Below are 23,242 nucleotides of genomic sequence, written 5' to 3' on the forward strand. Positions count from 1 at the left end.
ACACACGCTCTGCTTTCTTCATGGCACTTTATTCTGCATGTGGAACCCACAGGCTGACAAAACGCATGTGCCCCATTGCTTCACTGTTCCTTTTGGTTAGTTGTTACTCCCAATCCTCTTTTTTTTTTTTTTTTTTTTTTTGACAGGCAGAGTGAACAGTGAGAGAGACAGAGAGAAAGGTCTTCCTTTTGCCGTTGGTTCACCCTCCAATGGCCGCCGCGGCCGGCGCACTGCGGCCGGCGCACCACACTGATCCAATGGCAGGAGCCAGGTACTTATCCTGGTCTCCCATGGGGTGCAGGGCCCAAGCACTTGGGCCATCCTCCACTGCACTCCCTGGCCACAGCAGAGAGCTGGCCTGGAAGAGGAGCAACCAGGACAGAATCTGGTGCCCTGACCGGGACTAGAACCCGGTGTGCTGGTGCTGCAAGGCGGAGGATTAGCCTAGTGAGCTGTGGCGCTGGCCCCAATCCTCTTTTGTCATAAGGTTTCCAAGAACAGCTTTGTGTGTATCTTCTACAATCTCCCCAGATATTTTTTTCTCCTGTATTATTCCTGCAGTGGTTTCTGCATGTGAAATATCTAATAGTGCTTGCTACAGCTGGCCATAGCATCTTTCAGAAAGATCTTTTAAAAATTCTTGCCTGGGGCCAGCATTGTGGGCACCAGTTTGAGTCCCAGCTGCTCCACTTCGAATCCAGCTCCCTGCTAATGTGCTTGATAAAGCAGCTGAAGATGGCCCAAGTACTTGGGTCCCTCACATCCACATGGGAGATCCGAAAGAAACACCTGGCTCCTGCTTTGGCATGGCTAAGCCTCAGCCACTGCAGATATTTGGGGAGTGAACCAGCAAATGGAAGCTCTTTGTCTCCACCTTTTTCTGTATAACTGAATTTCGAATAAATCTTTTTAAAAAAATCATGCCCAAAGCAGTGTGTATCATTAAAAGTTTTCACTGATAAATAGGGATTAATAGAATCTGGCCCTTGTTTTTCTATCATTACCTACTGGTAAGGCTGTGAATTTTTGCATGTGAATTTCTGCTTTTTTGTTTCGTTACATGAAAACTGTACAGCACTGTAGCATGGGGTTAAGATGCTACCTACAATGTCGGCATCCCATATAGGCTCCTAAATCCATGTGGGAGACCAGGATGAAGCTCCTTTCTCCTGGCTTTTGCCTGGCCCAGCCCTGACTACTGCGACTATATGGGGAGTGAACTACCAGATGAAAGATCTCTGTCTCTCCTTCCAACTGTGCCTTTCAAAGGAATAAAATGTTTTAAAAAATAAAAAGCCACATACCATAATGCCAGCAAGATTCAGTGGTTTTTAGTATTCAGTATGTTTATGAAGATCACCACTGTCTAATTCCAGAACATTTTATTTCTCCCAAAAGAAACCCCAAATGCATTAACAATAAGTCCCAGGTACTAAGTCCCACAGACACTTTCTGTGTCTATGGAGTTGCCAATTTTTTTTTTTTTTTGACAGAGTGGACAGTGAGAGAGATAGAGAGAAAGGTCTTCCTTTGCCATTGGTTCATCCTCCAATGGCCGCCGCACTGTGGCCAGCGCACCATGCTGATCCAAAGCCAGGAACCAGGTGCTTCTGATCTCCCATGGGGTACAGGGCCCAAGTACTTGGGCCATCCTCCACTGCACTCCCTGGCCACAGCAGAGAGCTGGCCTGGAAGAGGGACAACCGGGACAGAATCCAGCGCCCCGACCGGGACTAGAACCCGGTGTGCCGGTGCCGCAGGCAGACGATTAGCCTAGGGAGCTATGGTGCTGGCAACTATAATGTTTTAAGGTTTATTTGAGAGTGAGCGAGTTCCCATCCACTGGTTCACTCTCCAAATATCTGCAACAGCTTGGGGGGGTAAAGGTCAGAGTCACGATCCAGGAACACAATCCAGGACTCCACTGTGGATGGCAAAAGCCCAGTTACTTGAATCACCAACCACTGCCTCTCAGGGTCCACACAGTGGGAAACTGGAGTTAGGAGCCAAAGCTGGAAATCAGAGATGAAGACTGCTTGAAAGTGCCCAGAAGAGAGGCTGGTAAATGTGTTGATGTGGGGTCTTGGTGTCTCATATAAAAGGCACTCTGATATGGAACATGGGTGTCTTAACAAGTAGCCTAACTGCCCACTTCTTGTCTATATAGCCATACTGTAACGTGTTATCAATGCTTTATTTCTTTTAAAAAGCACTTTTTTCATTTGAAAGGCAGAACCACAGAGACTGGGGAAATGGCTACAACAGCCAGGGCTGGGCCAGGCCAAAGGCGGGAGCCTGGAACTCCAACTGGATTTCTCATGTGGGCAGCAAGACCCCAGGAACTCCCACCATCTTTTGCTGCTTTCAAAGCACATTAGCAGGGAGCTGGATTCCAAGTAGAGCATCTGGCACTAGAAGTGGCACTCACATGGGATGCTGCTGTTGCAGGCTACTGCTTAACCAGCAGCACCACAATGCTGGCACTTATTCCTTTAAAAAAATTTATTTGAAAGGTATAATGACTGGAGCAGAGGGAGCTCAAACAATCTTCCATCTGAAAGTTCACTTCCCAAATTCATGAAACAGCTAGAGCTGGGTCAGGTGGAAGCCCGGAGACTTGAACTCCTTTTTTTTTTTTTTTTTTTTTTTTTTTTTGACAGGCAGAATGGACAGTGAGAGAGAGAGAGAAAGGTCTTCCTTTCCCATTGGTTCACCCCCACAATGGTCGCTGTGGCTGGCCACGCTGATCCGATGGCAGGAGCCAGGTGCTTCTCCTGATCTCCCATGCGGGTGCAGGGCCCAAGCACTTGGGCCATCCTCCACTGCACTCCCGGGCCACAGCAGAGAGCTGGCCTGGAAGAGGGGCAACTGGGACAGAATCCAGCGCCCCGACCGGGACTAGAACCCCGGTGTGCTGGCGCCGCAAGGCGGAGGATTAGCCTAGTGAGCCGCGGCGCCTGCCATCTGGAACTCCTAAATGGGTGACAAGGGGCCCAAGCACTTAAGCCATCTGCCGCTGCTGTTCCAGGTGCATTAGCAGGGAGCTGGATCCGAAGTGGAGCAGATGGACCTGGGACACGTGACCACATGGGATGCCCCTGAAGGGTTAACTTTCTCTGCCACAGCGCCACCCCAACCTATTTTAATTTACCACTAAGAAAAAAATTGGGGCCGGGCGCCATGGCGTAGTAGGTAAAGCCCGGGGTGCGAGTTTCAGTCCTGGATGCTCCACTTCCGATCCAGCTCCCTGCTAATGCAACTGGAAACGCAATGGAAGATGGCCCAAGCCTTTGGGCCCCTGCACCCACGTGGACGACCCGGAAGAAGCTCCTGGCTTCCCACTGGCCCAGCTCCTGCCATTGAAGCCATTTGGGGAATGAACCAGAGGATTTAAGACTTCTCTCCCTCTGTAACTCTTTCAAATAAGTAAATCTTTTAAAAATTCGTTTTTATTTTTACTTCTGTCATCCTGCTGAAGGCTGGTGCTACACATAAGAGGTTGTCCGAAATCTGATCAGTGTCTTCACGGGAAATGAACCAACACGGAAACAACGCCCAAAGACGCTGCTCCGCTTCCGTGAGAGGCCGAACGTGAAGGACGCACGGGGACTTAATCGGAAAATAAGATGTCAGGTCCAGACCGCAGAATCTGGCGCGATGACCACGGGGAAGATAGCGCAGCTCCGAACCACCCACCGCCCCGCACGGAGGGACGGCTGCAAGAGCGCCTGAGAAATCGGCGAGGGCGCCCACCGCCCACCGGCCGCCCGCGCGGCCCCTTTACCTCCCAGGGCGCTGCGGGGAAACCTGGGCGCCGAGCACCGCCTTCCGGTCCACGACGGCGCTGTTTCCGGTTGTTTCGTGCCTGCCCCGCCCCACCCGCTGTGCCTGGCGGCCTCCCGTTGGTAGTTTGGAGTCGAACTACATTTCCCAGAAGGCCGTGCACGCTCCGGCGGAGCCTGGAGCGGTGCCAGCCCGACGTTGAGGACTGGAGCCAGCCTCCTGCCTTCTGTCTCTCAGGAGCAGCGGCAGAGCGCGCGGGGGCTGCCAACCTGACTGCCCCGGTCCCTGAGAGCCCCGCTGCCCAGCCCCGAGACTCGCTCTTTCCGGCGCGGACTGCCCGCTCCGAGAGGGGAGACCAAGCTTTTCCACCGGAAGCGGGCAGCGGGCGTGACGTCACAGTCGCGGAGGCTCCCCGCCTCCCAGAAGGCACCGCGTCGCCGCCGTCCTCCCAACTGAAGGGGGCGCGTCAGTAGTCCTCGGCGGCCTGTGAGGACACTCCCGAAGGGCGAGGCTGGGCTCGGGCTCTCGCTCCAGGTCTCCGGTCTCCTCCCGAGGCTGCGTCTCTGAGCCGTTCCCAGCGGGCGCCCGGGGGCAGCAGAGCCCGGAGAGGTGAGGGGTTCCGCGAGAGCGGGAACCCGCTGAGGCGCCCTGTGGGACCGGGTCGTGATCTGTCGCTAGGGGAGCCGGGCCGGATGGGGGACCCGGGTGCGCGCCCCAGGCAGTGCCGTCGCCTAGGCTTTGTGGTCAAGGTGCCCCTCGGCCGGAGGAGAGACCTCAGGGCGCGCCTGGGCGGGCCAGAGGGGAGTGCTCTCAGCGGGGCTCTGGTCAGCCGCGCACGTGTGCACAACTCTCGCAGCCTAGCGTTGGCTCGCCGGGAGGGTCGTCAGCGCCCCCACCCGCCCCGAAGCGCCCCCGAGAAAGCTGCGTGATAATGGCCAGACCCCACGACCCGACTGCGTCTAAGCAGACTGGCGGCGGCATTAGCGCCCTAGTTCTCGTCTTCTAACCCGTTGCTCTTTCTGAAGGCGTGAATGAAGCCGCTCTTCCCGCTGGTTCGGCACTTAGTGTTTCCCAGGAGGGTGGCCCGTCGCCCCCTTCCGGTTGGCTCTGGAGCCGTGGTTCTGTTCCGAGCGTCTCCTTTCGGGCGGTTCTGGGAGTGTCCTGCCGAGGGCCTTCCACCTCAGTTGACTTCCCTGCTCCAGCCGCCTCCGGATTTAGGTCTTCCGTGGCCTCGCTACCAGGCCACACGTTGGAGTGCAGTGGCGCTGTGCCGGTCTCGTGGGTAATGCGTGGTTTCTCTGTCTGCAGCCTGGCTCTCTGACAGATTTCCTTCGGTAAGAGTGTGCTCTGTGGTTGCAAGGCGTGATGGCTGCCAAAGTGGCTCCTATGCCCCCAAAGTCAAACCAGTCCTTTATCCTGAGAGTTCCTCCGGACTCCAAGCTGGGCCAAGACCTACTTCGCGATACCACTAGTGGGCCCAAGACCATCCACCAGCTGGTGCTGGAGCACTTCCTCACCTTCTTGCCCAAGCCAAGCACGGCCCAGCCCAGTCAGAAAGCCAAGGAGACCTTGGTTATTTTGAAGGATCTGAGCGCAAGCCTTCAGAACAGAGGTGAGAAGCACATGCTTGTCTGACTGGGAGAAGGGGATTGTGCTAGGGGCTGAGATCGGCTTTTGTGGTTGTAGATAATCCAAGTTAGCTTGGTGGGTATTGAAAAAGGAGTTTATTCTGTCGCGCTGTTGGGAAGAGGAACTTCTTCCTGAGCGAGAGCTTGAGTGATCTGCTGGGTGTGCAAGGTCGCAGGAGAAGCACTGTGCGTGCTTCTGTAGTGTCGCTGTTACCCAAGCATTCTGGGTGATAAGCCTTTTTAGAAAAAGGAAGCCAAATTACCAAGTTGCCTTCAGTTTATGTGGTGGTTTAGAAATTTTGCGTTTGCTCTAAATGTCTTCGCACTTAGCCTGTCCTCAAGCTCTGCTTTGGTAGCACTATGGGAAATTTTGCAAGTGACTTAAAATAATCCTTTTTTCCATAATGAAGAGAAACCTCATATAGGTCCAGGCCCTCAGGTTTGTGGTGTGGACTCTGTCAGGGCTCACAGGACGAGCAAAGGCCGTGAGCTCCTGCTGCAGAAGTGAGGACAGCCTGGTCTCTGGTGTAGGCAGAGTCCGCGTTACGTCACCGAGCTTTTCACTAACTACAGCTTCCTCTTTCCTAGTGCATCTTCACCCCTTAGTGAACCTTCTGCCCAGAGGAGTCCCACAGAAACAGGAGACAGTGTCTCTGTGTTTGAAAGCTGACCCGAAGGTGGGTTCAGTTTTCCCATTCTCCCTGAGTGCATCACCTTCTCTGCTCTGGCAGCCTTCCCTGCGCGGCCAGCCCGTGGGTACAAACACATCCTTAGGAGTCGCCTCCTTGGTTATTTTTTTTCTGCTTTTCCACTGGCTCTTCTCACCCTGCTGTCCGGTCTGTGCTCTACCTGGGTGGGACTCCGGGTCCCTTTCACTGTCCTTTTTTATCTTCGTGTCTCAGTCTTTCTTACCAGCAGATCTGTCAAATAACTTCACTTATTAAGAGGGAAGGGACCTTTTGTTCTTTCAGGAGCTGGTGGTCTTTGAAGATTTAAATATATTTCACTCCCAAGAAGAATGTGTGAGCCTGGATCCTAGTCAGGAGTCCACCTCGGAGAAGGAAGAGAGCAGTGATGTTGGAGAGATGGTGTTACTAGGTAAGAAATAAGTCCTGTGTGTTCTAGTTAGATGTTACTGGGAAAGCACAGCCCTCATCTCTTGGGCTTTTGAGGGACTGTTCACAGCTGTTGAGCGCGTGTGCATGCTTGCGGTTTATCTTACCCTGCGTGGCAGAACCTAGGCACAGAGTTGCAGCTGTAAGCGGCAGTTTTCCTTGTATCTTGGAAGCAGTAGAGGAGTAGAGGCAGAAGGAACTTTTAGTCAGGCAGGACCTGCAAACAAACAGAAATGTGAGCAGACTGTTTCTGTACCATGTTTTGGACCTTATTCTCACAGGTATATCTTGAAGTAGTATTTTCAGTGGTGACAGAACTAAGTGTACCCTCCCCCCTTCTCCCTGGCCATTTGTTTTGTGTTCAATACTTGTGAATCCAGCTAGTACGGGGGTAGTGTTAAAAGAGTTCGTGGAAAAATGGAATTAACAGGTAACTTGACTTTGTTGCAGAATACTTTGAAATTGTATATACAGGTCTTCAAAAATCTCATGGCAAATACAACCATGCCTGGATTTTTTTTCCCCACCAAAATAAACTTACTTTTTAATTCCATTTTCCACAGACTTTTAGAAGTACTTTTCTATAGGTGTCAGTATTGCCTACCTTTCATGAAAATGGTATCTGACACTTATTGAACACTTACGTGCTGGGCAGTAGTCCAAGTACTTTGCATGCATTTGTTATCTCATGCATTTCTCTAAATAGTACTGTGAGGTGTAGAAAGTATTGCTACCATTGCAAAAATTAAAAGAAAAAAAGGAAGAGGGAGAAAGGGTGGGATGTATCATTGTGTGCTTAAAATTATATATATGAAATTTGTTCTCATATCAATTTTTAAGAAGATGAAAAAAAAATTACTACTACTTTACAGGTGATGGACTGGGGCAGAGAGAGGTTAAGAACTCTGTTAAAGTTCACACAGCTCTAGCAGTAGAGCAGGGATTTGGACCTGGGGAATCTAACAAAAGAGCCTGCAGTCGTGGTCCAGAGCTGTTCTGCCTCCTGGTTGCATTTCTCATGATTTTGTCAGCGAATCCCATACGCGGTTGATGTTCAAGAACATGTTTATTTGGCTTCATTTCTCAGTAATGGTTGGCAAGCATGTCCAGTGCTACATAGGAGCTGTCATGACAGCAGGCTCTGTATAACCTGCCTAGAGGTGATTCAACTTTTCTTTAGTAATGCACCACTACAGTAGAGGCAGATGTGCTCACAAATGTCTTTCCTTAATGCCTACGACTTTTTACTTTGCCTACAGGGCTGTTTGTTTCTGAGGCTGAAGTTGAGCAGAGATTAGGTTTGGGGAGTTGGCCTGAGGCAACAGGAATCATATCAATATGACTATGGAACTCTTAGCTCAATTATACTGTATGGTCAAGGTTAGTGGAACATAATGAGCCTCGTTCATTTCCCCTAGGTTGCTTTATGTGGTATTTATTTTAGAGAAGAGTATAAAAGGATCAGATTTATTCCACTTGTTTTCCTGTATCTTGGATAAAGCTAGCATTTATTTTGGGTGTCTGGTTGGTGAGTGTATTGCCAATTCCAGGAACACTTTGGCCCTGCACTTTGGGGCCAGGAGACAAGATCCTCACCCTTCTTCTGCCCACACTCTGAGGCCCATGATTTGGCATTCACCAACATTTCGTAAATGCTACTTGGTTCTTTTCCTTTAGTTAGGGTTGGATTCTAGAATTGATATTCAGGTTATAAAGACAGGGAATACTGTGTTCCTGCCTTCCATGACTCTAATCTGGCCTGTAAGATAAGTCATTCACATAAAAAAGATAAACAATGTAAAATTGGTATAGAGATAAAAGTGATCACCAGGTTGAGACAGGATTTGGTTTTAGATGACATTAAATCTATGACAGAAAATAAAATGAGATTTTCCTCTGGGTCTTTGAAAGTGGAGATTGGAGCACAGGTGTAAAGATGTAGAGATCTGGGAGTCATCAGCATATAGTTAAAAGAGTAACAGTCGGTTTGCAAAGGGAAAAGTAGAAGGGACAAAACCTCATGGTGACAGGAGTCAAAAGTTAATCATTAACACAGGGGAGCAGAAAAAATGTGTCGCAGCCCAAGTGAGCCACATAAAAATATGGAAAAATATAGAGAACTTAGATTCTCAGTAAGGTGGTTCTTAGGGTTTTATTTGTTCTCTAATGATTGATACTACCATTTCAAGAATGAGGAAAAATGACTAACTACTTAAACTATGCAACAAATACTCAGTAGATTCTAAAATGAAAGAGTAATATATTAGGATCTATCACAATGCAATACATCTAAAAATTAATGCATTTGAAAATAAAAATCCTTCCAACTGGAATTTTTAAAACTGTTCACTTTGGATCAAAGAGAGAAAAATATAAATCAAAATGGCCTAATTTTCCTAGAAAATACTATAACCTAAATGGTATAACCTAAAAGTGATGCTCAAAAGAAAATTCATAGCTATAAACATGTATTAAGTTAGAAAGGTGAGAATAATTAAGCTAAAGTAACACCTTGACAGTAGGGACTCCATTTTAGAGCACCCGAGATTCCATCTTGAGAAAGCACCCCCACCGTGAGACTATGGTCTGAAACTAACTATGGTCTAAAACTTAGACAATGACAGCACACTGCATTCCACTTGGCAGAGCATAGAAACTCCCTATTATGATTGCTGAAACTTAAAACAGGTAGGCTGCACCTGGATTAATGTCAAGATTGTGATTGATTTTGGTTTTGCCTAGGCCTAGGTCAGCTTGCCCCTAGGAACTGTGTATTTCCCCCAACCCTGATCCTAGCAAGTGTGTATTCCCCCTTCCCTCCCTGTGATTTTTGCCTTTTTGAGTTCGGGGTTGAGAGAGTTCTTTAGGGGATGAGCCCACTCTCCACTGCTGGCAATAAAGGACTGTCAGACTTTATCAATGTGTGGTACTCCTCTGCACTCGCTCATATACAGCATTTCGGAGGCCCCAGTGAGATCTGTTGACTGCCCTGGGAAGGTCTCACTCCCATCCTTCCAGGTTGGTGCTCTGGCTGTAGAGGAGGCACCCCTATGGGTGTTCTGATCCACCAACCTGGGAGGCTCGGCTTTACCTCTCCACTGACTCAGGTCCTCTTGTAAGTCAAAGTCAACTCCTATCTTCTGGTGGTGACTACTGAGTGCTTGGATTTCTGATGAGATACCAACACAAGTCCCCTTCCGATTGAGCACGATGGCGTTAGGAAGTAAGATTCTGGTCTGGTTAAAGAAAGGCCTTTCCTAGATCTAATTTGTTTTCTGTCATTGTGGCATGTCGTTACTGTTATTCTTGTCTCTGTCTCCTACTTGAAACATTAGGACCCTAAAGTTAGGAAACAATAGAAGTGAAAATGAAGAAAGGTACTAATAAAATTATAAATTAATAAGCTAAAGATAGAAAAAAGAAAACTAATAAGTAGAAAGGTTTAAATAAGGCAATTTCCATAGTCAATTGAAATTGTCAAAAAATTACATCTCAACCAAGACAAAGCACCAGCCTCAGACAATTTCAAAGAAAATTCTTCTAAACCTTTAAAAATCAGATAATTCAAATGCTATAGAGACTTCAAAAATGTAGAAACAGAAGGCAAGGGACTTTGGGGTACAGTGGGTTAAGCCACTGCCTATGACACCAGTATCCCATACAAGCACCAGTCCGAGTCATGGCTGCTCCACTTCTGATCCAGCTCCCTGCTAATGGGCCTGAGAAAGCAGAAAATGGCCCAAATGCTTGGGTCCCTATCCCCACATGGGAGACCCAGGTGGGGTTCCAGGCTCTTGGCTTCCACCTTGCCCAGTCCTGGCCGGTATGGCCATTTGGAGAGTGAACCAGCAGATGAAAGGTACGTCTCCCCCTGATTCTGGAACTCTACCTTTCAAACAAATGAATCTTAGAAGGAAATCTTCCAGATTCTTTTTTTGAAATTAGTTATAAGAATACCAAAACTGGATAAAGTTTGCCATGACCAAATAAGATTTATTCTAGGAATACAAAAGTAACTTGTCATTAAACTATTAAGCATAGAAAAAAATCACAGAAAATCTATATCTTAGAAAAGTTCTAAAATCATTTTCATAGCTGCCAATTCAACAAAATTTTCAAACCCCTTTTTCATAAGAACATTTAACAGAATACTAATTATTGGATGCTGCTTTAATCTGATGTTTATCCTTTCAGCCAATAATAAAGTGTTCCTTTAATAGAAACGGGGTGGCATTCTCACTAAAATTAGGAGTACTTCAAAGAAGCCCATCATAGTGAAAACCAGCATGTCAGTCACAGTGGACTGCATATATGACGGTGGTCTCATCTATCGCCTAGAGATGTCATAGCCATCTTATTTTGTATAGGTACCCTGAATATTGCCCATGTAACAAAATTCCCTAACAATGCATTTGTCAGAGTAGATCCCCTTTGTTAAGTGATTCATGATTGGCCAGTATCTTTAAATAAGTAAATAGATATCTAAGAATTTGAGCAAAAGAGGCCGGCGCCACGGCTCACTAGGCTAATCCTCCACCTGCGGTGCTGGCACACCACGTTCTAGTCCAGGTCGAGGCGCTGGTTCTGTCCCGGTTGCTCCTCTTCCAGTCCAGCTCTCTGCTGTGACCCGGAAGTACAGTGGAGGATGGCCCAAGTGCTTGGGCCCTGTACCCACATGGGAGACCAGGAAAAGCACCTGGCTCCTGGCTCCTGCCATCGGATCAGCGCAGTGCGCTGGCTGCAGCGCGCCGGCCGCGGCAGCCATTGGAGGGTGAACCAACGGCAAAGGAAGACCTTTCTCTCTGTCTCTCTCTCTCACTATCCACTCTGCCTGTCAAAAAAAAAAAAAAAAAAAAAGTGGAGCAGTCAGGACTTGAACTAGCACCCATATGGGATGTTGGCACTGCAGACAGTGGCTTAACCCACTGTGCCACAGAAATCCTATCTTTCATAACCAAATGGAGACCATTATGCTTAGTGAAATAAGCCAGTGCTCAAAAAACAAATATCAGGGCCAGTACCGTGGCATAGTAAGCCAATCCTCTGCCTGTAGTGCCAGTATCGCATATGCGTGCAGGTTCGTGTCCCAGCTGTTCATTTCCCATCCTGCTCCCTGGTAATGTGCCTGGGAAAGCAGTGGATAGAGTACAGTCCAAGTCTTTCAGCCCTACTTTGAAACTAATAAATAATCTTTAATGGATGGATCCTTTTGTATGTTTAAACTACAAATCACATTTTGGTTCCCTCCCTTTCCAATATTTATTCATTTTAATCCCTTTTTCTGCTTTAGAAAAATTTAATTAATGATGTTAATATTGATAGCAAGTTTCTTTTTTTGAAGATTTATTTATTTATTTGAAAGGCAGAGTTAGAGGGGAGAGACAGAGAGCTTCCATCTGCTGGTTCACTTCCCAAAAGGCCACAACAGCCAGGCCTGGCAGGCCAAAACCATGAGTCAGGAGCTTTTTCCAGGTCTTCCTTGTGGGTATCAAGGGCCCAAACACTCGGGCCATCCTCTGCTGCCTTTTCCAGGCCATTAACAGGGAGCTGGATTGGAAGTGGAACAGCCGGCACTCAAACCAGTGCCCATATAGGATGCTGGTGTTGCAGGTGTCAGCTCTACCTCCATGCCACAGTGCTAGCCCCAGATGTACTAATTTTCTTAATCAAAAAAATTTCAGTAGGGGGCTGGCGTGTGGTATAGCAGGTTAAGCTGCTGCTGCTTGGGAAAGAAAAAATGTTAATAATACATTAAACATCTTTAAAATGCTAAATCCAATAGAGATTCACATTCCCACTAAGGCATATCTGAACCCATTATTTTCATTTTGCCAGTTGCAGTAAGCTTTTTTTTTTAAGATTTATTCATGGGGCTGGTGCTGTGGCATAGCAGCCACCTACAGTTTATTTATTTGAAAGAGTTATACAGAGAGAGAAGGAGAGGCAGAGAGAGGTCTTCCATCCGCTCATTTACTCCCTAATTGGCCGCAATGGCCAGAGCTGTGCTGATCTGAAGGCAGGAGCCAGGAGCTTCTTCCCGATCTCCCACATGGGTGCAGAGGCCCAAGGACTTGAGCCATTTTCTGCTGCCTTCCCAGGCCACCGCAGAGAGCTGGATTGGAAGTAGAGCAGCTGGGACTCAAACTGGCGCCCATATGGGATGCCAGCACTGCAGGCAGCAGCTTTACCCGCTGTGCCACAGTGCTGGCCCCAATAAATCTTTTTTAAAAAATTTATTCATTTGAAAGACAGTTACAAAGAGAGGGGAAAGATGAGAAATCTTCCATCCACGGTTCACAATCCCAGTGGCTGCAACAGCTGGGGCTGGGTCAAGCTGGAGCCAGGAGCTCCTTCTAGGTCCGCATAGGTAGCAGGTGCCCAAGCACTTGAGCCATCCTCTGCTGCCTTCTCAGGCACATTAGTAGGGAGCTGGATTGGAAGTAGAGCAGCTAAGACTTCAGCTGGCACTCCAATATAAATTGCTGGCCTTGCAGCAGTGGCTTACCCGCTGTGCCACAATGTTGTCCCCCAGGTAGTAATCTCATTTTATGGCCAAATAATAAGAAAGGAAAATGGACAATGGTTGACACTATCTGCCAGTTGTCAGATTCCGGATTCTGAGGATCATTGTTATGTGAGAAATCTGACTGGTTTTCTCTTGTCTCACGTTAACATCCCTCAAAAGTTAACTGAATTCTCTCTTCCTTTCCAAAGTCAGTGATGGTAACCCTGAGGGTGAAGATCTTCAGAAGGAACATGCAGGGAATGAAGATTGTAGAGAAAAGTCTTCAGACTCTGATGGAATGGATTGTTCTTTGGTCTCTAAACAACCTCCAGATTGCTGTGAAGAACAAAGACTAAATACATCCATTCCACAGAAAAGGAAAATGAGAAATCTTTTAGTTACCATTGAAAATGATACTCCACTAGAGGAACTCTCAAAATATGTGGATGTCAGTGTTATTGCTCTTACTCGAAGCCGGAGGACAAGGAGGTGGTACACCTGTCCACTGTGTGGGAAACAGTTCAACGAAAGCTCCTACCTTATTTCCCATCGGAGGACTCACACTGGAGAAAAGCCCTATGACTGTAGCCACTGTGGGAAAAGCTTCAACCATAAAACAAACCTCAATAAACATGAGCGAATCCACACAGGAGAGAAACCTTATTCCTGTTCTCAGTGTGGGAAAAACTTTCGCCAAAATTCTCATCGGAGTCGCCATGAAGGAATCCACGTGAGGGAAAAGATATTTAAGTGTCCAGAATGTGGGAAAACCTTCCCAAAGAATGAAGAGTTGTTGCTTCATCTACAGAGTCATGAGGCTGAGAAGCCGTATGGCTGCAAGAAATGTGGGAGAAGATTTGGTCGGCTGTCAAACTGTACCCGACATGAGAGAACCCACTCCACATGTAAGGCCAGGAAGCAGAAAGGAGAGCGGGCGAGAGCTGACGGTTCTGCCTCAGCTTGAAAAGTACACAAGCATTTCTGAATTCCCAGGCCGCCTGACAGATAACAGATACCGGAAAACCTCATTGCAGCCAAAACTGGATAAATACCCATCTTGGCTAAACCTCAAATTGTTAGAAAATTCACAGGGAAGGAAATGTCCTCAAGGGCTATACCTCAGTTAGCATCTAGGCTTTTTGGACTAAGTTTTGTTTTATGAAGTTGTACACATGTATAGATCACAGAGCCCCCTCCCAAGAAAGACTTTAAATATGATTTTGGAGGCTGCTAGCCTGCATGGTGAACAGAGTGACTCGTGTCTGTTGAAGGTGTTTCCATTCTTTGCCCCATGTGGTCATTCATACTTGAGAAAAGAGAATGCAGAGGTCCTTATCTGAACTGTGTTCCTAGAAAACCAAACTACTGATTTGTTAAGCTAGCAGCTTCTAATAACAGTGCATATAACCTCAGAAGCCCTGTTAAGGCTGGAGTATCGAAAGGAATTGTTTACTTAGAATATAGGGAAACTACAGCAGTTGAATGTCAGAAGACTTAATCTCACTTGTATGTGATCTAAATAACATTTGCAATTTGTGATGAAACTTGATGATTTTACAGAAATCCTTTTCACAACATAATTTAAAGTATCTACTGTTTGTTCTTACTCTAGTTTGGTATTCTCTCACACAGCTGTCTCATGCCCTCCCTTGCCAGAAGAGGTTGGGTTTGTTAGGTCTGGTGTCCAGCCCCACTACTGAAAAAGCCTTTCCAAATCTTGTTCTGCTGAGCCAGTGTCTGGTCTGCTAAGAAGGAAACCCCAAGAGCCTGAAGAGGGGCCAACCTGGAGGCAGGAAATAGCTTGGATCCATGGCTGGTCAATAACCTGACCATGCTTAATTTATTTCCCTCTACACAGTCATCAGACCCTTGACAATGGGTGGTCGCTACCTCACAAAGCAAAGTTTTTTTTGTTTTGTTTTGTTTTTTTTTGTTTTGACAGGCAGAGTGGACAGTGAAAGAGAGAGAGAGAAAGGTCCTTTTGCCGTTGGTTCACCCTCCAATGGCCGCCGCGGCCGGCGCGCTGCGGCCGGCGCACCGCGCTGATCCGATGGCAGGAGCCAGGTGCTTCTCCTGGTCTCCCATGGGGTGCAGGGCCCAATTACTTGGGCCATCCTCCACTGCACTCCCTGGCCACAGCAGAGAGCTGGCCTGGAAGAGGGGCAACCGGGACAGAATCCAGTGCCCCTACCGGGACTAGAACCCGGTGTGCCGGTGCCACAAGGCGGAGGATTAGCCTAGTGAGCCACGGCGCTGACCACAAAGCAAAGTTTTTAAGACCTAAGTCTCTAGTGGTTAGCTCACATTCCCCCTCAGGGTTCAGAATTCTGAATGTCTCCATTTAATGGAGAGTCCCTATCTTTAGCCCTGTGACATCCAGACTTTCCTGTTCTCTGTAGAAGCAAGGCCACAAGTCCTTGGGCTCCTGTGCCTGCGTCGAGGGCCCAGGGGAGTCTCCTGGCTCCTGGCTTCAGATTGGCACAGCTCTGGCCATTGCAGCTGACTGGAGAGTGAACCAGTGGATGGAGGACCTTCCCTCCCCCATGTAGCTCTAACTTTCAAATAAATAATTAAACCCTTAAAAAAAAAAAAAAAGAAGCAAAGCCAGTGGTGTCTCCACCGGTCCAGTTCTGTGGAGTGATTAGAGATTGTTGCAACAAAATTTTATGTTGGTATTTTCATTGAAATAGGTTTGTCCTATAAACTATTTGGGAAAATTTGTGAAATTTTATAGATCTTGTTTTCCAACCAGAAACATGCCTTCTACCTTATTTCTGAGTAAATTTTCTAATTCTCTGTTTTCTGCCCTTTTGTTACTGTAGATTTTTCATCATATTTTTCCTTCTGGGGTTTTTGTATATAAGAAAGTTACTTTTTAATTTGTGTAATGAGCCACCTCACTGAATGTTCTTAAGTTTTAGCAATTTCTCAATTTAGTTGTTTCTGGTAAAATTGAACCATCTGCAAATACTACATTTTTAGTTTTTTGTTTTCCCTTTCTGCCTATTGTTTTTATTTTTTGTTTGTTTTTATTTAGTTTTGTTTTTAAACACTGTAATTCTAAGATGTGCTGTTTGGATAGAGTATTCTGAAAGGAAATGTTATACAATTCAGTTGTGAATCAGAATTGGAGAACCATAACCAGAAACATGGTGGGCATGAGCCCGAGTGATTAAGTCGCCACGTGGGACACCTGCATCCCATACTGCAGCCCCACCTCTGCTTCCAGTCCAGCTTCCTACTAAGGTGCACCTTGGAAAGCAACAAGTGATGGCGCAAGTGCTTGGGTCTGCCACCCATGTGGGAGACTGGATAGAGTTCTGGCTTGGCCTGGCCCAGCTGTTGCCATTGTGGCCACTTGGGAAGTGACACAGCAGATGGAAGATCTGTCTCTGCTTTCAAAAGAAAAAGTAAATAAGTTAAAAAGAACCACAAGTCCTAGAAAAACTGTTATGACATTCTGTTTCAGACCAACAACCTTTTAAAATTGGGTTACTTACTTACTCTTTGCAAGTCTAGCCAGCGAGGGCAGGGGTTGCCAGGGCCAGCACACCATGAGGACACAGAGGACCTGCCTAGCCCCTGGGAAATGGGATAGGTGGCTGCCAGGTAATGGTAGGGGGCGGTCAGGGCAGCCAGGGGGAAGGCCTCCAGCTGAGACTCTCCTGTCCCCCACCCACGGTTCAGGTGTATGCCAGCCTCACGTGGTCTGGTGACCTTGCCCAAGTGCGTGGGTTTTGTTTTTGTTTTTTAAAGATTTATTTATTTGAAAGACTTACAGAGAAGGAGAGGCAGAGAGCTTTTCTATCTGCTGGTTCATGCCCAAATGTCCACAACAGCCAGAGTTCAGCTGATCTGAAGCCAGGAGCTTCTCTGGGTCTCCCACACGGGTGCAGGGGCCCAAGGAGTTGGGCCATCTGCTGCTTTCCCAGGCCATAGTAGAGAGGTGGATTGGAAGTGGAGCAGCTGGGACTTGAATGGGCACCTATATGGGATGCTGGCACTGTAGGCAGCGGCTTTACCCACTATACCACAGTGCTGGCCCTAGCGCGTTTTAAGATGTGCAGTAATGCACAACCCACACACCCTCACGCTGAGGAGGTATGTCCATAAACCTAAAGTTCAGGTTCCTCACCACCATCTGCCGAAGGTGAGGCTGGGGTTGTGCTTCCGCCACCTGCCTCTGACGCAGTACATAGCACACCCAAGTCTCTGAGCAGCTGAACACGACAGGGATGAGCAGTGTGACCAGGGGCCTCACAAAGCCCAGAGCCCTTGGGACATTACAGGCCGAGTAAGTGCCCAATTAGGAACCCAGTCACCAGTTAAATGGGCAAAAATTAATAAACACACAACCACAAAGTTCTCGAGAATAAGAAGCAAGAGTTGGGACATATGGAAGACAGTGGTCCAATTCCAACAGCAGTGCTGATCAAAAATGTTCATCCCCTGGGCTGTGCTGTGGCATAGCGGGTGAAGCCCCCACCTGTATATGAGTCCTGCCTGCTCCATTTCCAATCCAGCTCCTTGCCAATGCACCTGGGAAAGCAGTGGAAGATGGCTCACGTGCTTCTCTCTGCCACCCATGTGGGAGATTCGGAAAAAGCTGGCTCAGAGCTGCCCAGCTCCCACCCTTGCACTCATCTGGGGAGGGAATCAGCAGATGGAAGATCCCTCCCTCCCTCCTCCCCCCCTCCGTCTCTCTCCCTCTCTTCCTCTCTCCCTCTCTCCCTCTCCCTCCCTTTCAAATAAATGAATAAATTAAAAAAAAAAAAATCCAGTGCTGTAGTGCAGCAGGTTAAAGCCTGGTCTGCAGAGCCGCCAACCCATATGGGCGCTGGTTCGAGTCCCAGCTTCACTTCTGATCCAGCTCTCTGCTGTGGTATGGGAAAGCAGCAGGAAATGGCCCAAGTCCTTGGGCCCCTGCACGTGTGTGGGAGACCTGGAAGAGGCTCCTGGCTTCAGATTGGTCCAGCTCTGTCTGTTGCAGCCATCTGGGAAGTGAACTAGCAGATGTAAGACCTTTCTCTCTCTGCCTTTCTATAACTCTATCAAATAAATATATCTTAAAAAAAAAAAAAAGCAGCTGTAGGTCCACAGCCCATGGAGTGTCTTGGGGTGAGGACAGGGAGAAGAGAAATTCAGAAAATCTCATAAATACACACTACAGGCAGTGTGACAAGGGATAGCCAGGGCAATTCTAAAAGGTACAAGCAGATTTTGCTGAAAGGGCTCTGGGGAACTGGCGTTAAACCACTCAGACCAGAAACATGGAGTGGCAGTGGGGCTCCAGTAACAAGACAGAAACAGAAACTTTGAGATGAAGAACTTTGAATGGCTAAAAGAAACAAAAGTATCCAGGTTTACTAGTAATCTAAGAATTATAAACTCAACAAGATGATTCTCTTGGTGTGTTAAGTGTTCCAGCTTGGCAAAAGTGGGATGATGGTACCATCTACTCACACTGTGACAAAGGTGTTTCCAAAAAGATGTTATACCCCTTGACCCAGCCATTTGGCTCCTATGCACAAGGACACATGTAATTTTTTAAATTTTAAAATATTTTATTTATTTAAAAAAGTTACAGAGAGAGAGGGAAAGACAGATATTCCATCCATTGTTGGTTCACTCCCCAAATGGCTACAATGGGGTCAGTGCTGTGGGTAAAGCCACTGCCTGCTGCACCAGCATCCCATATGGATGCTGGTTCGAGTCCTGGCTGCTCCACTTCTGACCCAGCTCTCTGCTACAGCCTGGGAAAGCAATGGAAGATGGCCTAAGCCCTTGGTCCCCTGCACCCGCATAGGAGACCTGGAGGAAGCTCCTGGCTTCTAGCTTCGGATAGGTGCAGCTCTGGCCATTGCGGCCAATTGGAGAGTGAACCAGTGGATGGAAGACCTCTCTCCCTCTCTGCCTTTCCTTCTCTCTGTGTAACTCTTTCAAATAAAATAAATCTTTCAAAAATGTAAAATAACATTTTAATACTGAAAACTTACAAACAACTTAAGAGAGCTGAATAAATAACGGTATTTTCTCATCTCAGCTGGGCGGGTCTCTTTCCACTCCCTCCTGAGCCTGCACCAGTTTCACCTGCAACCCCAACACTTTTCTAAACTTTTATTCAGGGTCTGCAATGGCCTACAATTTCACCAAGTCCAACATTCCAATGTCATTTTGGTTTCTGTGGCTTTTGATGTCCTTGGTCACTCCCTCCCAAATGCCTCACTTGGCTTGCAGGATACTGTCCTCTCCCAGCTTACTACTGCATGAGCTGCTCCTACTTGGTCTTCTGTGGTAGGCTGCCTTCCTTTTCCTGAATCTCTAAATCAGCAGTAATCAGCCATGGCTGCTCAATGCAATCAGCTGGAAAGCTGTAAAATAAATCCAGAGGCCCAGGCACAACCGAGAGCAATTAAATCAGAATATGATGAGACCCAACCACCAGTATTTTTTAAAGACTGTTAAAGTAATATGCAAAGAAAAAATAAAAAAAAGAGAAAAATAAAGTAATACGCAATGATAAAGCATGGTCTAATCACTGTGGTGTAGTAGGCTAAGCCTCTGTGGCACCAGCATCCCATGTGAGTGCTCGTTCATGTCCCAGCTGCTCTGCTTCTAGTCCAGCTCTCTGCTTATGGTTTGGGAAAGCAGTGGAAGATGGCCCAGGTGCTTGGGTCCCTGCAGCCTCGTGGAGGACCCAGAGGAAGCTCATGGTTCCTGGCTTCAGATCAGCTCAATTCTGGCCACTGTGGACATTTGGGGAGTAAACCAGCAGAAGGAAGACCTTTCTCTCTCTCTCTCTCTCTTCTCTCTCTATATCTGTAACTCTGCCTCAAATAAATAAATAAATCTTAAAAAGAAAAGAGAGGTTCTTCCTCCCCTAACTTAGTAGAACTTCACTAAAACTGAATATTACAAACAAGTGCCCAGTCAGCCTAGAAGGTTCTGAAGCCTGACTGAAGTTTAACCAAGCAAAGAAACAGCTCCCAGGTGATCCCAACGGTGAACCAATACAAGCACCAGTGTTGGAAATGCTTAAGTGTCCCAGGGCTCAGCGCTGAGCCCACTTCCTGCCTCTCCTGTGAGTGCGAGCTTTCCATATTAGAGGTCTGTATCCTGAGAAGCCCAGTAGAACTGCCAAGGGAGCTTCCAGAATCACCACTGCCTGTGGCCCGCCCCAGATAACAGGATTCCATTGGTCTGGGATGGGGTGTGGACAACCTGTTCTCACTGATCTCACACCAACTTCATGGTACCATGTACTTCCTACAGACTTGACATTTAAGGAGTACTTTTCCCAGTAAGAGCAAAATGCACATTCGTCTGCAGCTTACATGGGCTATTCACCAAAAGTAGACCACATTATGGGACATAACGTGCACCACAGCAAATTTAGAACAGAAATCATACAAAGCATGCCCTCAGATCACAATGGAATTAAATTGGGTATCAATAAGGGAAAAGCTGATGGAAAATTCAAAAGTGTTTGGAGATTACATAATATACTTTAAAATGGATAAAAGAAGTGTCAAGCCAGCACCGTGGCACACTAGGTTAATCCTCTGTTTGCGGCGCCAGCATCCCATATGGGTGCCGGGTTAAAGTCCTGGTTGCTTCTCTCCCAGTCCAGCTCTCTGATGTGGCCTGGGAGGGCAGGGGAGGATGGCCCAAGTGCTTGGGCCCTTGCACCCACATGGGAGACCAGGAAGAGGCACCTGGCTCCTGGCTTCAGATTGGCGTAGCTTTGGCTGTAGCAGCCATTTGAGGAGTGAACTAATGGAAGGAAGACCTTTGTCTCTGTCTCTGTCTCTCTCTCTCACTGTCTGTAACTCTACCTGTCAAATAAATAAATAAAAAATCTTTTAAAAAAAGTGTTGAAAGAATTTTAAAATATTTTGAACTAAATGAAAATATGACATCAAAATATGCTAACAGTAGTGCTAACAAGGAAATTTGAATGCATATATTAGAAAAGAAAAAGGGGCTGGCGCCATGGCTCACTTGGTTAATCCTCCACCTGCAGCGCCAGCATCCCATATGGGCACCAGGTTCTAGTCCCGGTTGCTCCTCTTCCAGTCCAGCTCTCTGCTGTGGCCCGGGAAGGCAGTGGAGGATGGCCCAAGTGCTCGGGCCCCTGCACCCACATTGGAGACCAGGAGGAAGCACTTGGCTCCTGGCTTCGGATCCACACAGCACGCCAGTGGGGGGTGAACCATCAGAAGGAAGACCTTTCTCTCTGTCTCTCTCTCTCACTGTCTAACTCTGCCTGTCAAATAAAAAAAAAAAAAAAAAAAAAAAAAGATCTTAAATCAACAATCTAATATGCTACAATAGGAAATTAGAAAAGCAAATTAAACCCAAAGTAAGCGGAAACCGAAATAATAAAAATTATAGAGGAAATCAGTGAATTGAAAACATGAAATCAGTAGAGAAAATCAATTAAAAAAATTTTAAAAACAATAAACTTTTATCCCATCTAATCAACAAAAAAGGGAAAGATACACATCATTATTATCAGAAATGAAATAGGGTCCATTACTACCAATCCCATGCACAATAATAAAAAATATTATTAATGACTCACAAATTTGCTAACCTAGATGAAATATACCAACTTCTTGAAAGATGCAATCTACCAAAACTCCTATCATCTGAAAAGGCCTGTATCTATCAAATAAACTGAATCAATAATTAATACAGAGGCCAGCGCCGAGGCTCAATAGGCTAATCCTCCGCCTTGCGGCGCCAGCACATTGGGTTCTAGTCCCGGTTGGGGTGCCGGATTCTGTCCCTGTTGCCCCTCGTCCAGGCCAGCTCTCTGCTGTGGCCCGGGTGTGCAGTGGAGGATGGCCCAAGTGCTTGGGCCCTGCACCCCATGGGAGACCAGGAGAAGCACCTGGCTCCTGCCATCGGATCACCTCGATGTGCCGGCTGCAGCACGCCTGCAGCAATGGCCATTGGAGGGTGAACCAACAGCAAAGGAAGACTTTTCTCTCTGTCTCTCTCTCACTGTCCACTCTGCCTGTCAAAAAAAAAATTTAATACAGAAAGTTTCCAAAACAAAAAGTATCAGGCCCATATGGATTCACTGGTGAATTCTATAAAGCATTTAAGGCAGACATGATGCTTTGCTCTACAATCTCTTCCAGAAGGTGGAAGCAGAGGCAACAACTATTACCTGATTCTATGAGGTCAGCATTACCCAAATACCAAAGTCAGATGAGTACAAGAAGACTGTCTCTCATGTACACTGATGCAAGAATCCTCAGTGAAATATTAGCATATCAAATCCAACAATGGATAATAAGAATTATATACCGGCCGGCACTGCGGCTCACTAGGCTAATCCTCCGCCTTGCGGCGCTGGCACACTGGGTTCTAGTCCCGGTCGGGGCGCCGGATTCTGTCCCAGTTGCCCCTCTTCCAGGCCAGCTCTCTGCTGTGGCCAGGGAGTGCAGTGGAGGATGGCCCAAGTACTTGGGCCCTGCACCCCATGGGAGACCAGGATAAGTACCTGGCTTTTGCCATCGGATCAGTGCGGTGCGCCGGCTGTGGTGGCCATTGGAGGGTGAACCAACAGCAAAGGAAGACTTTTCTCTCTGTCTCTCTCTCACTGTCCACTCTGCCTGTCAAAAAATTAAAAAAAAAAAAGAATTATATACTAAGACCAAGTGGATTTATTCCAGATAGGCAAGGCTGATTCAACACTTAAAAATCAATTAATATAACCCATCACATAAGTAATTAACAATGACAGCCATTATATGATCCTATCAACAGATGTAAAAAAAGCATTTGACAAAAATTCAACATTCATTTATGATTTTTAAAAAAGCCCTCAAGAAACTATAAATTGAGGAGAAGTTCTTCAACTTGATAAGTAACATGGACAATAACATATAGCTAACAATACTTAGTAGTCAGAAATTAGATGTTTCCTCCTTAAGACCCAGAGTAAGGAACAAGAATCAGGAACACAAATGTTGCTTCTCATCAATCCTATTCAACATCGCACTGGACATCCTAGGTAAAGCACCTGGACAAGAAAAGGAAATAAACTTCTAATGAGTTTGGGGCAGGGCATTAAGCACCACTACATGCTAACACTAGAAGAAAAGAGACAACCAGACATCTTGTACTTTTTGATGTGGTAGTGTCAAAAAAATCAGAATTTCAGTCTGATCAAGATTCTGATCTAAATTCCACTGAAA

At 46.9% G+C, this 23,242-nt stretch overlaps 2 protein-coding genes and 1 long non-coding RNA gene across 4 annotated transcripts in view; 1 reads left to right on the forward strand and 2 right to left on the reverse strand.

Annotated features, from left to right (window-relative positions):
• LOC149120650 (uncharacterized) overlaps positions 1-3,921 on the reverse strand; it is a 6,426-nt gene extending 2,505 nt beyond the window's left edge. Inside the window, exon 1 of the long non-coding RNA XR_016226019.1 lies at positions 3,785-3,921. This is a non-coding gene — a long non-coding RNA (uncharacterized LOC149120650). The remainder of the gene's footprint in view (positions 1-3,784) is intronic.
• ZNF200 (zinc finger protein 200) lies at positions 122-14,575 on the forward strand. The gene is made up of 5 exons (XM_002722789.6): positions 122-4,392; positions 5,092-5,395; positions 6,000-6,088; positions 6,383-6,509; positions 13,241-14,575. The coding sequence occupies exons 2-5, from the start codon at positions 5,149-5,151 to the stop codon at positions 13,993-13,995; spliced, it is 1,218 nt and encodes a 405-aa protein (XP_002722835.2). The 5' UTR covers positions 122-4,392; positions 5,092-5,148; the 3' UTR covers positions 13,996-14,575.
• LOC138846929 (olfactory receptor 1f45-like) overlaps positions 6,518-23,242 on the reverse strand; it is a 62,735-nt gene continuing 46,010 nt past the window's right edge. For both annotated transcript variants that reach the window (XR_016225986.1, XR_016225985.1), the window contains exon 2: positions 6,518-6,743. The gene's annotated coding sequence lies outside the window, so the exon portion shown is untranslated. The remainder of the gene's footprint in view (positions 6,744-23,242) is intronic.

This window comes from Oryctolagus cuniculus, chromosome 19 (genome assembly GCF_051225735.1).
Source record: "Oryctolagus cuniculus isolate XC-2025 breed Fujian yellow rabbit chromosome 19, ASM5122573v1, whole genome shotgun sequence".
NCBI lineage: Eukaryota > Metazoa > Chordata > Mammalia > Lagomorpha > Leporidae > Oryctolagus > Oryctolagus cuniculus.

What these genes read in the sequence shown, in the direction of transcription:
- ZNF200 (XM_002722789.6), top strand. Translation starts at nt 5,149, where the DNA reads ATGGCTGCCAAAGTGGCTCCTATGCCCCCAAAGTCAAACCAGTCCTTT. An exon ending in CGCAAGCCTTCAGAACAGAG is followed by an intron (nt 5,396 to 5,999) that starts GTGAGAAGCACA and finishes CCTCTTTCCTAG; the next exon opens with TGCATCTTCACCCCTTAGTG. An exon ending in TGGAGAGATGGTGTTACTAG is followed by an intron (nt 6,510 to 13,240) that starts GTAAGAAATAAG and finishes TCCTTTCCAAAG; the next exon opens with TCAGTGATGGTAACCCTGAG.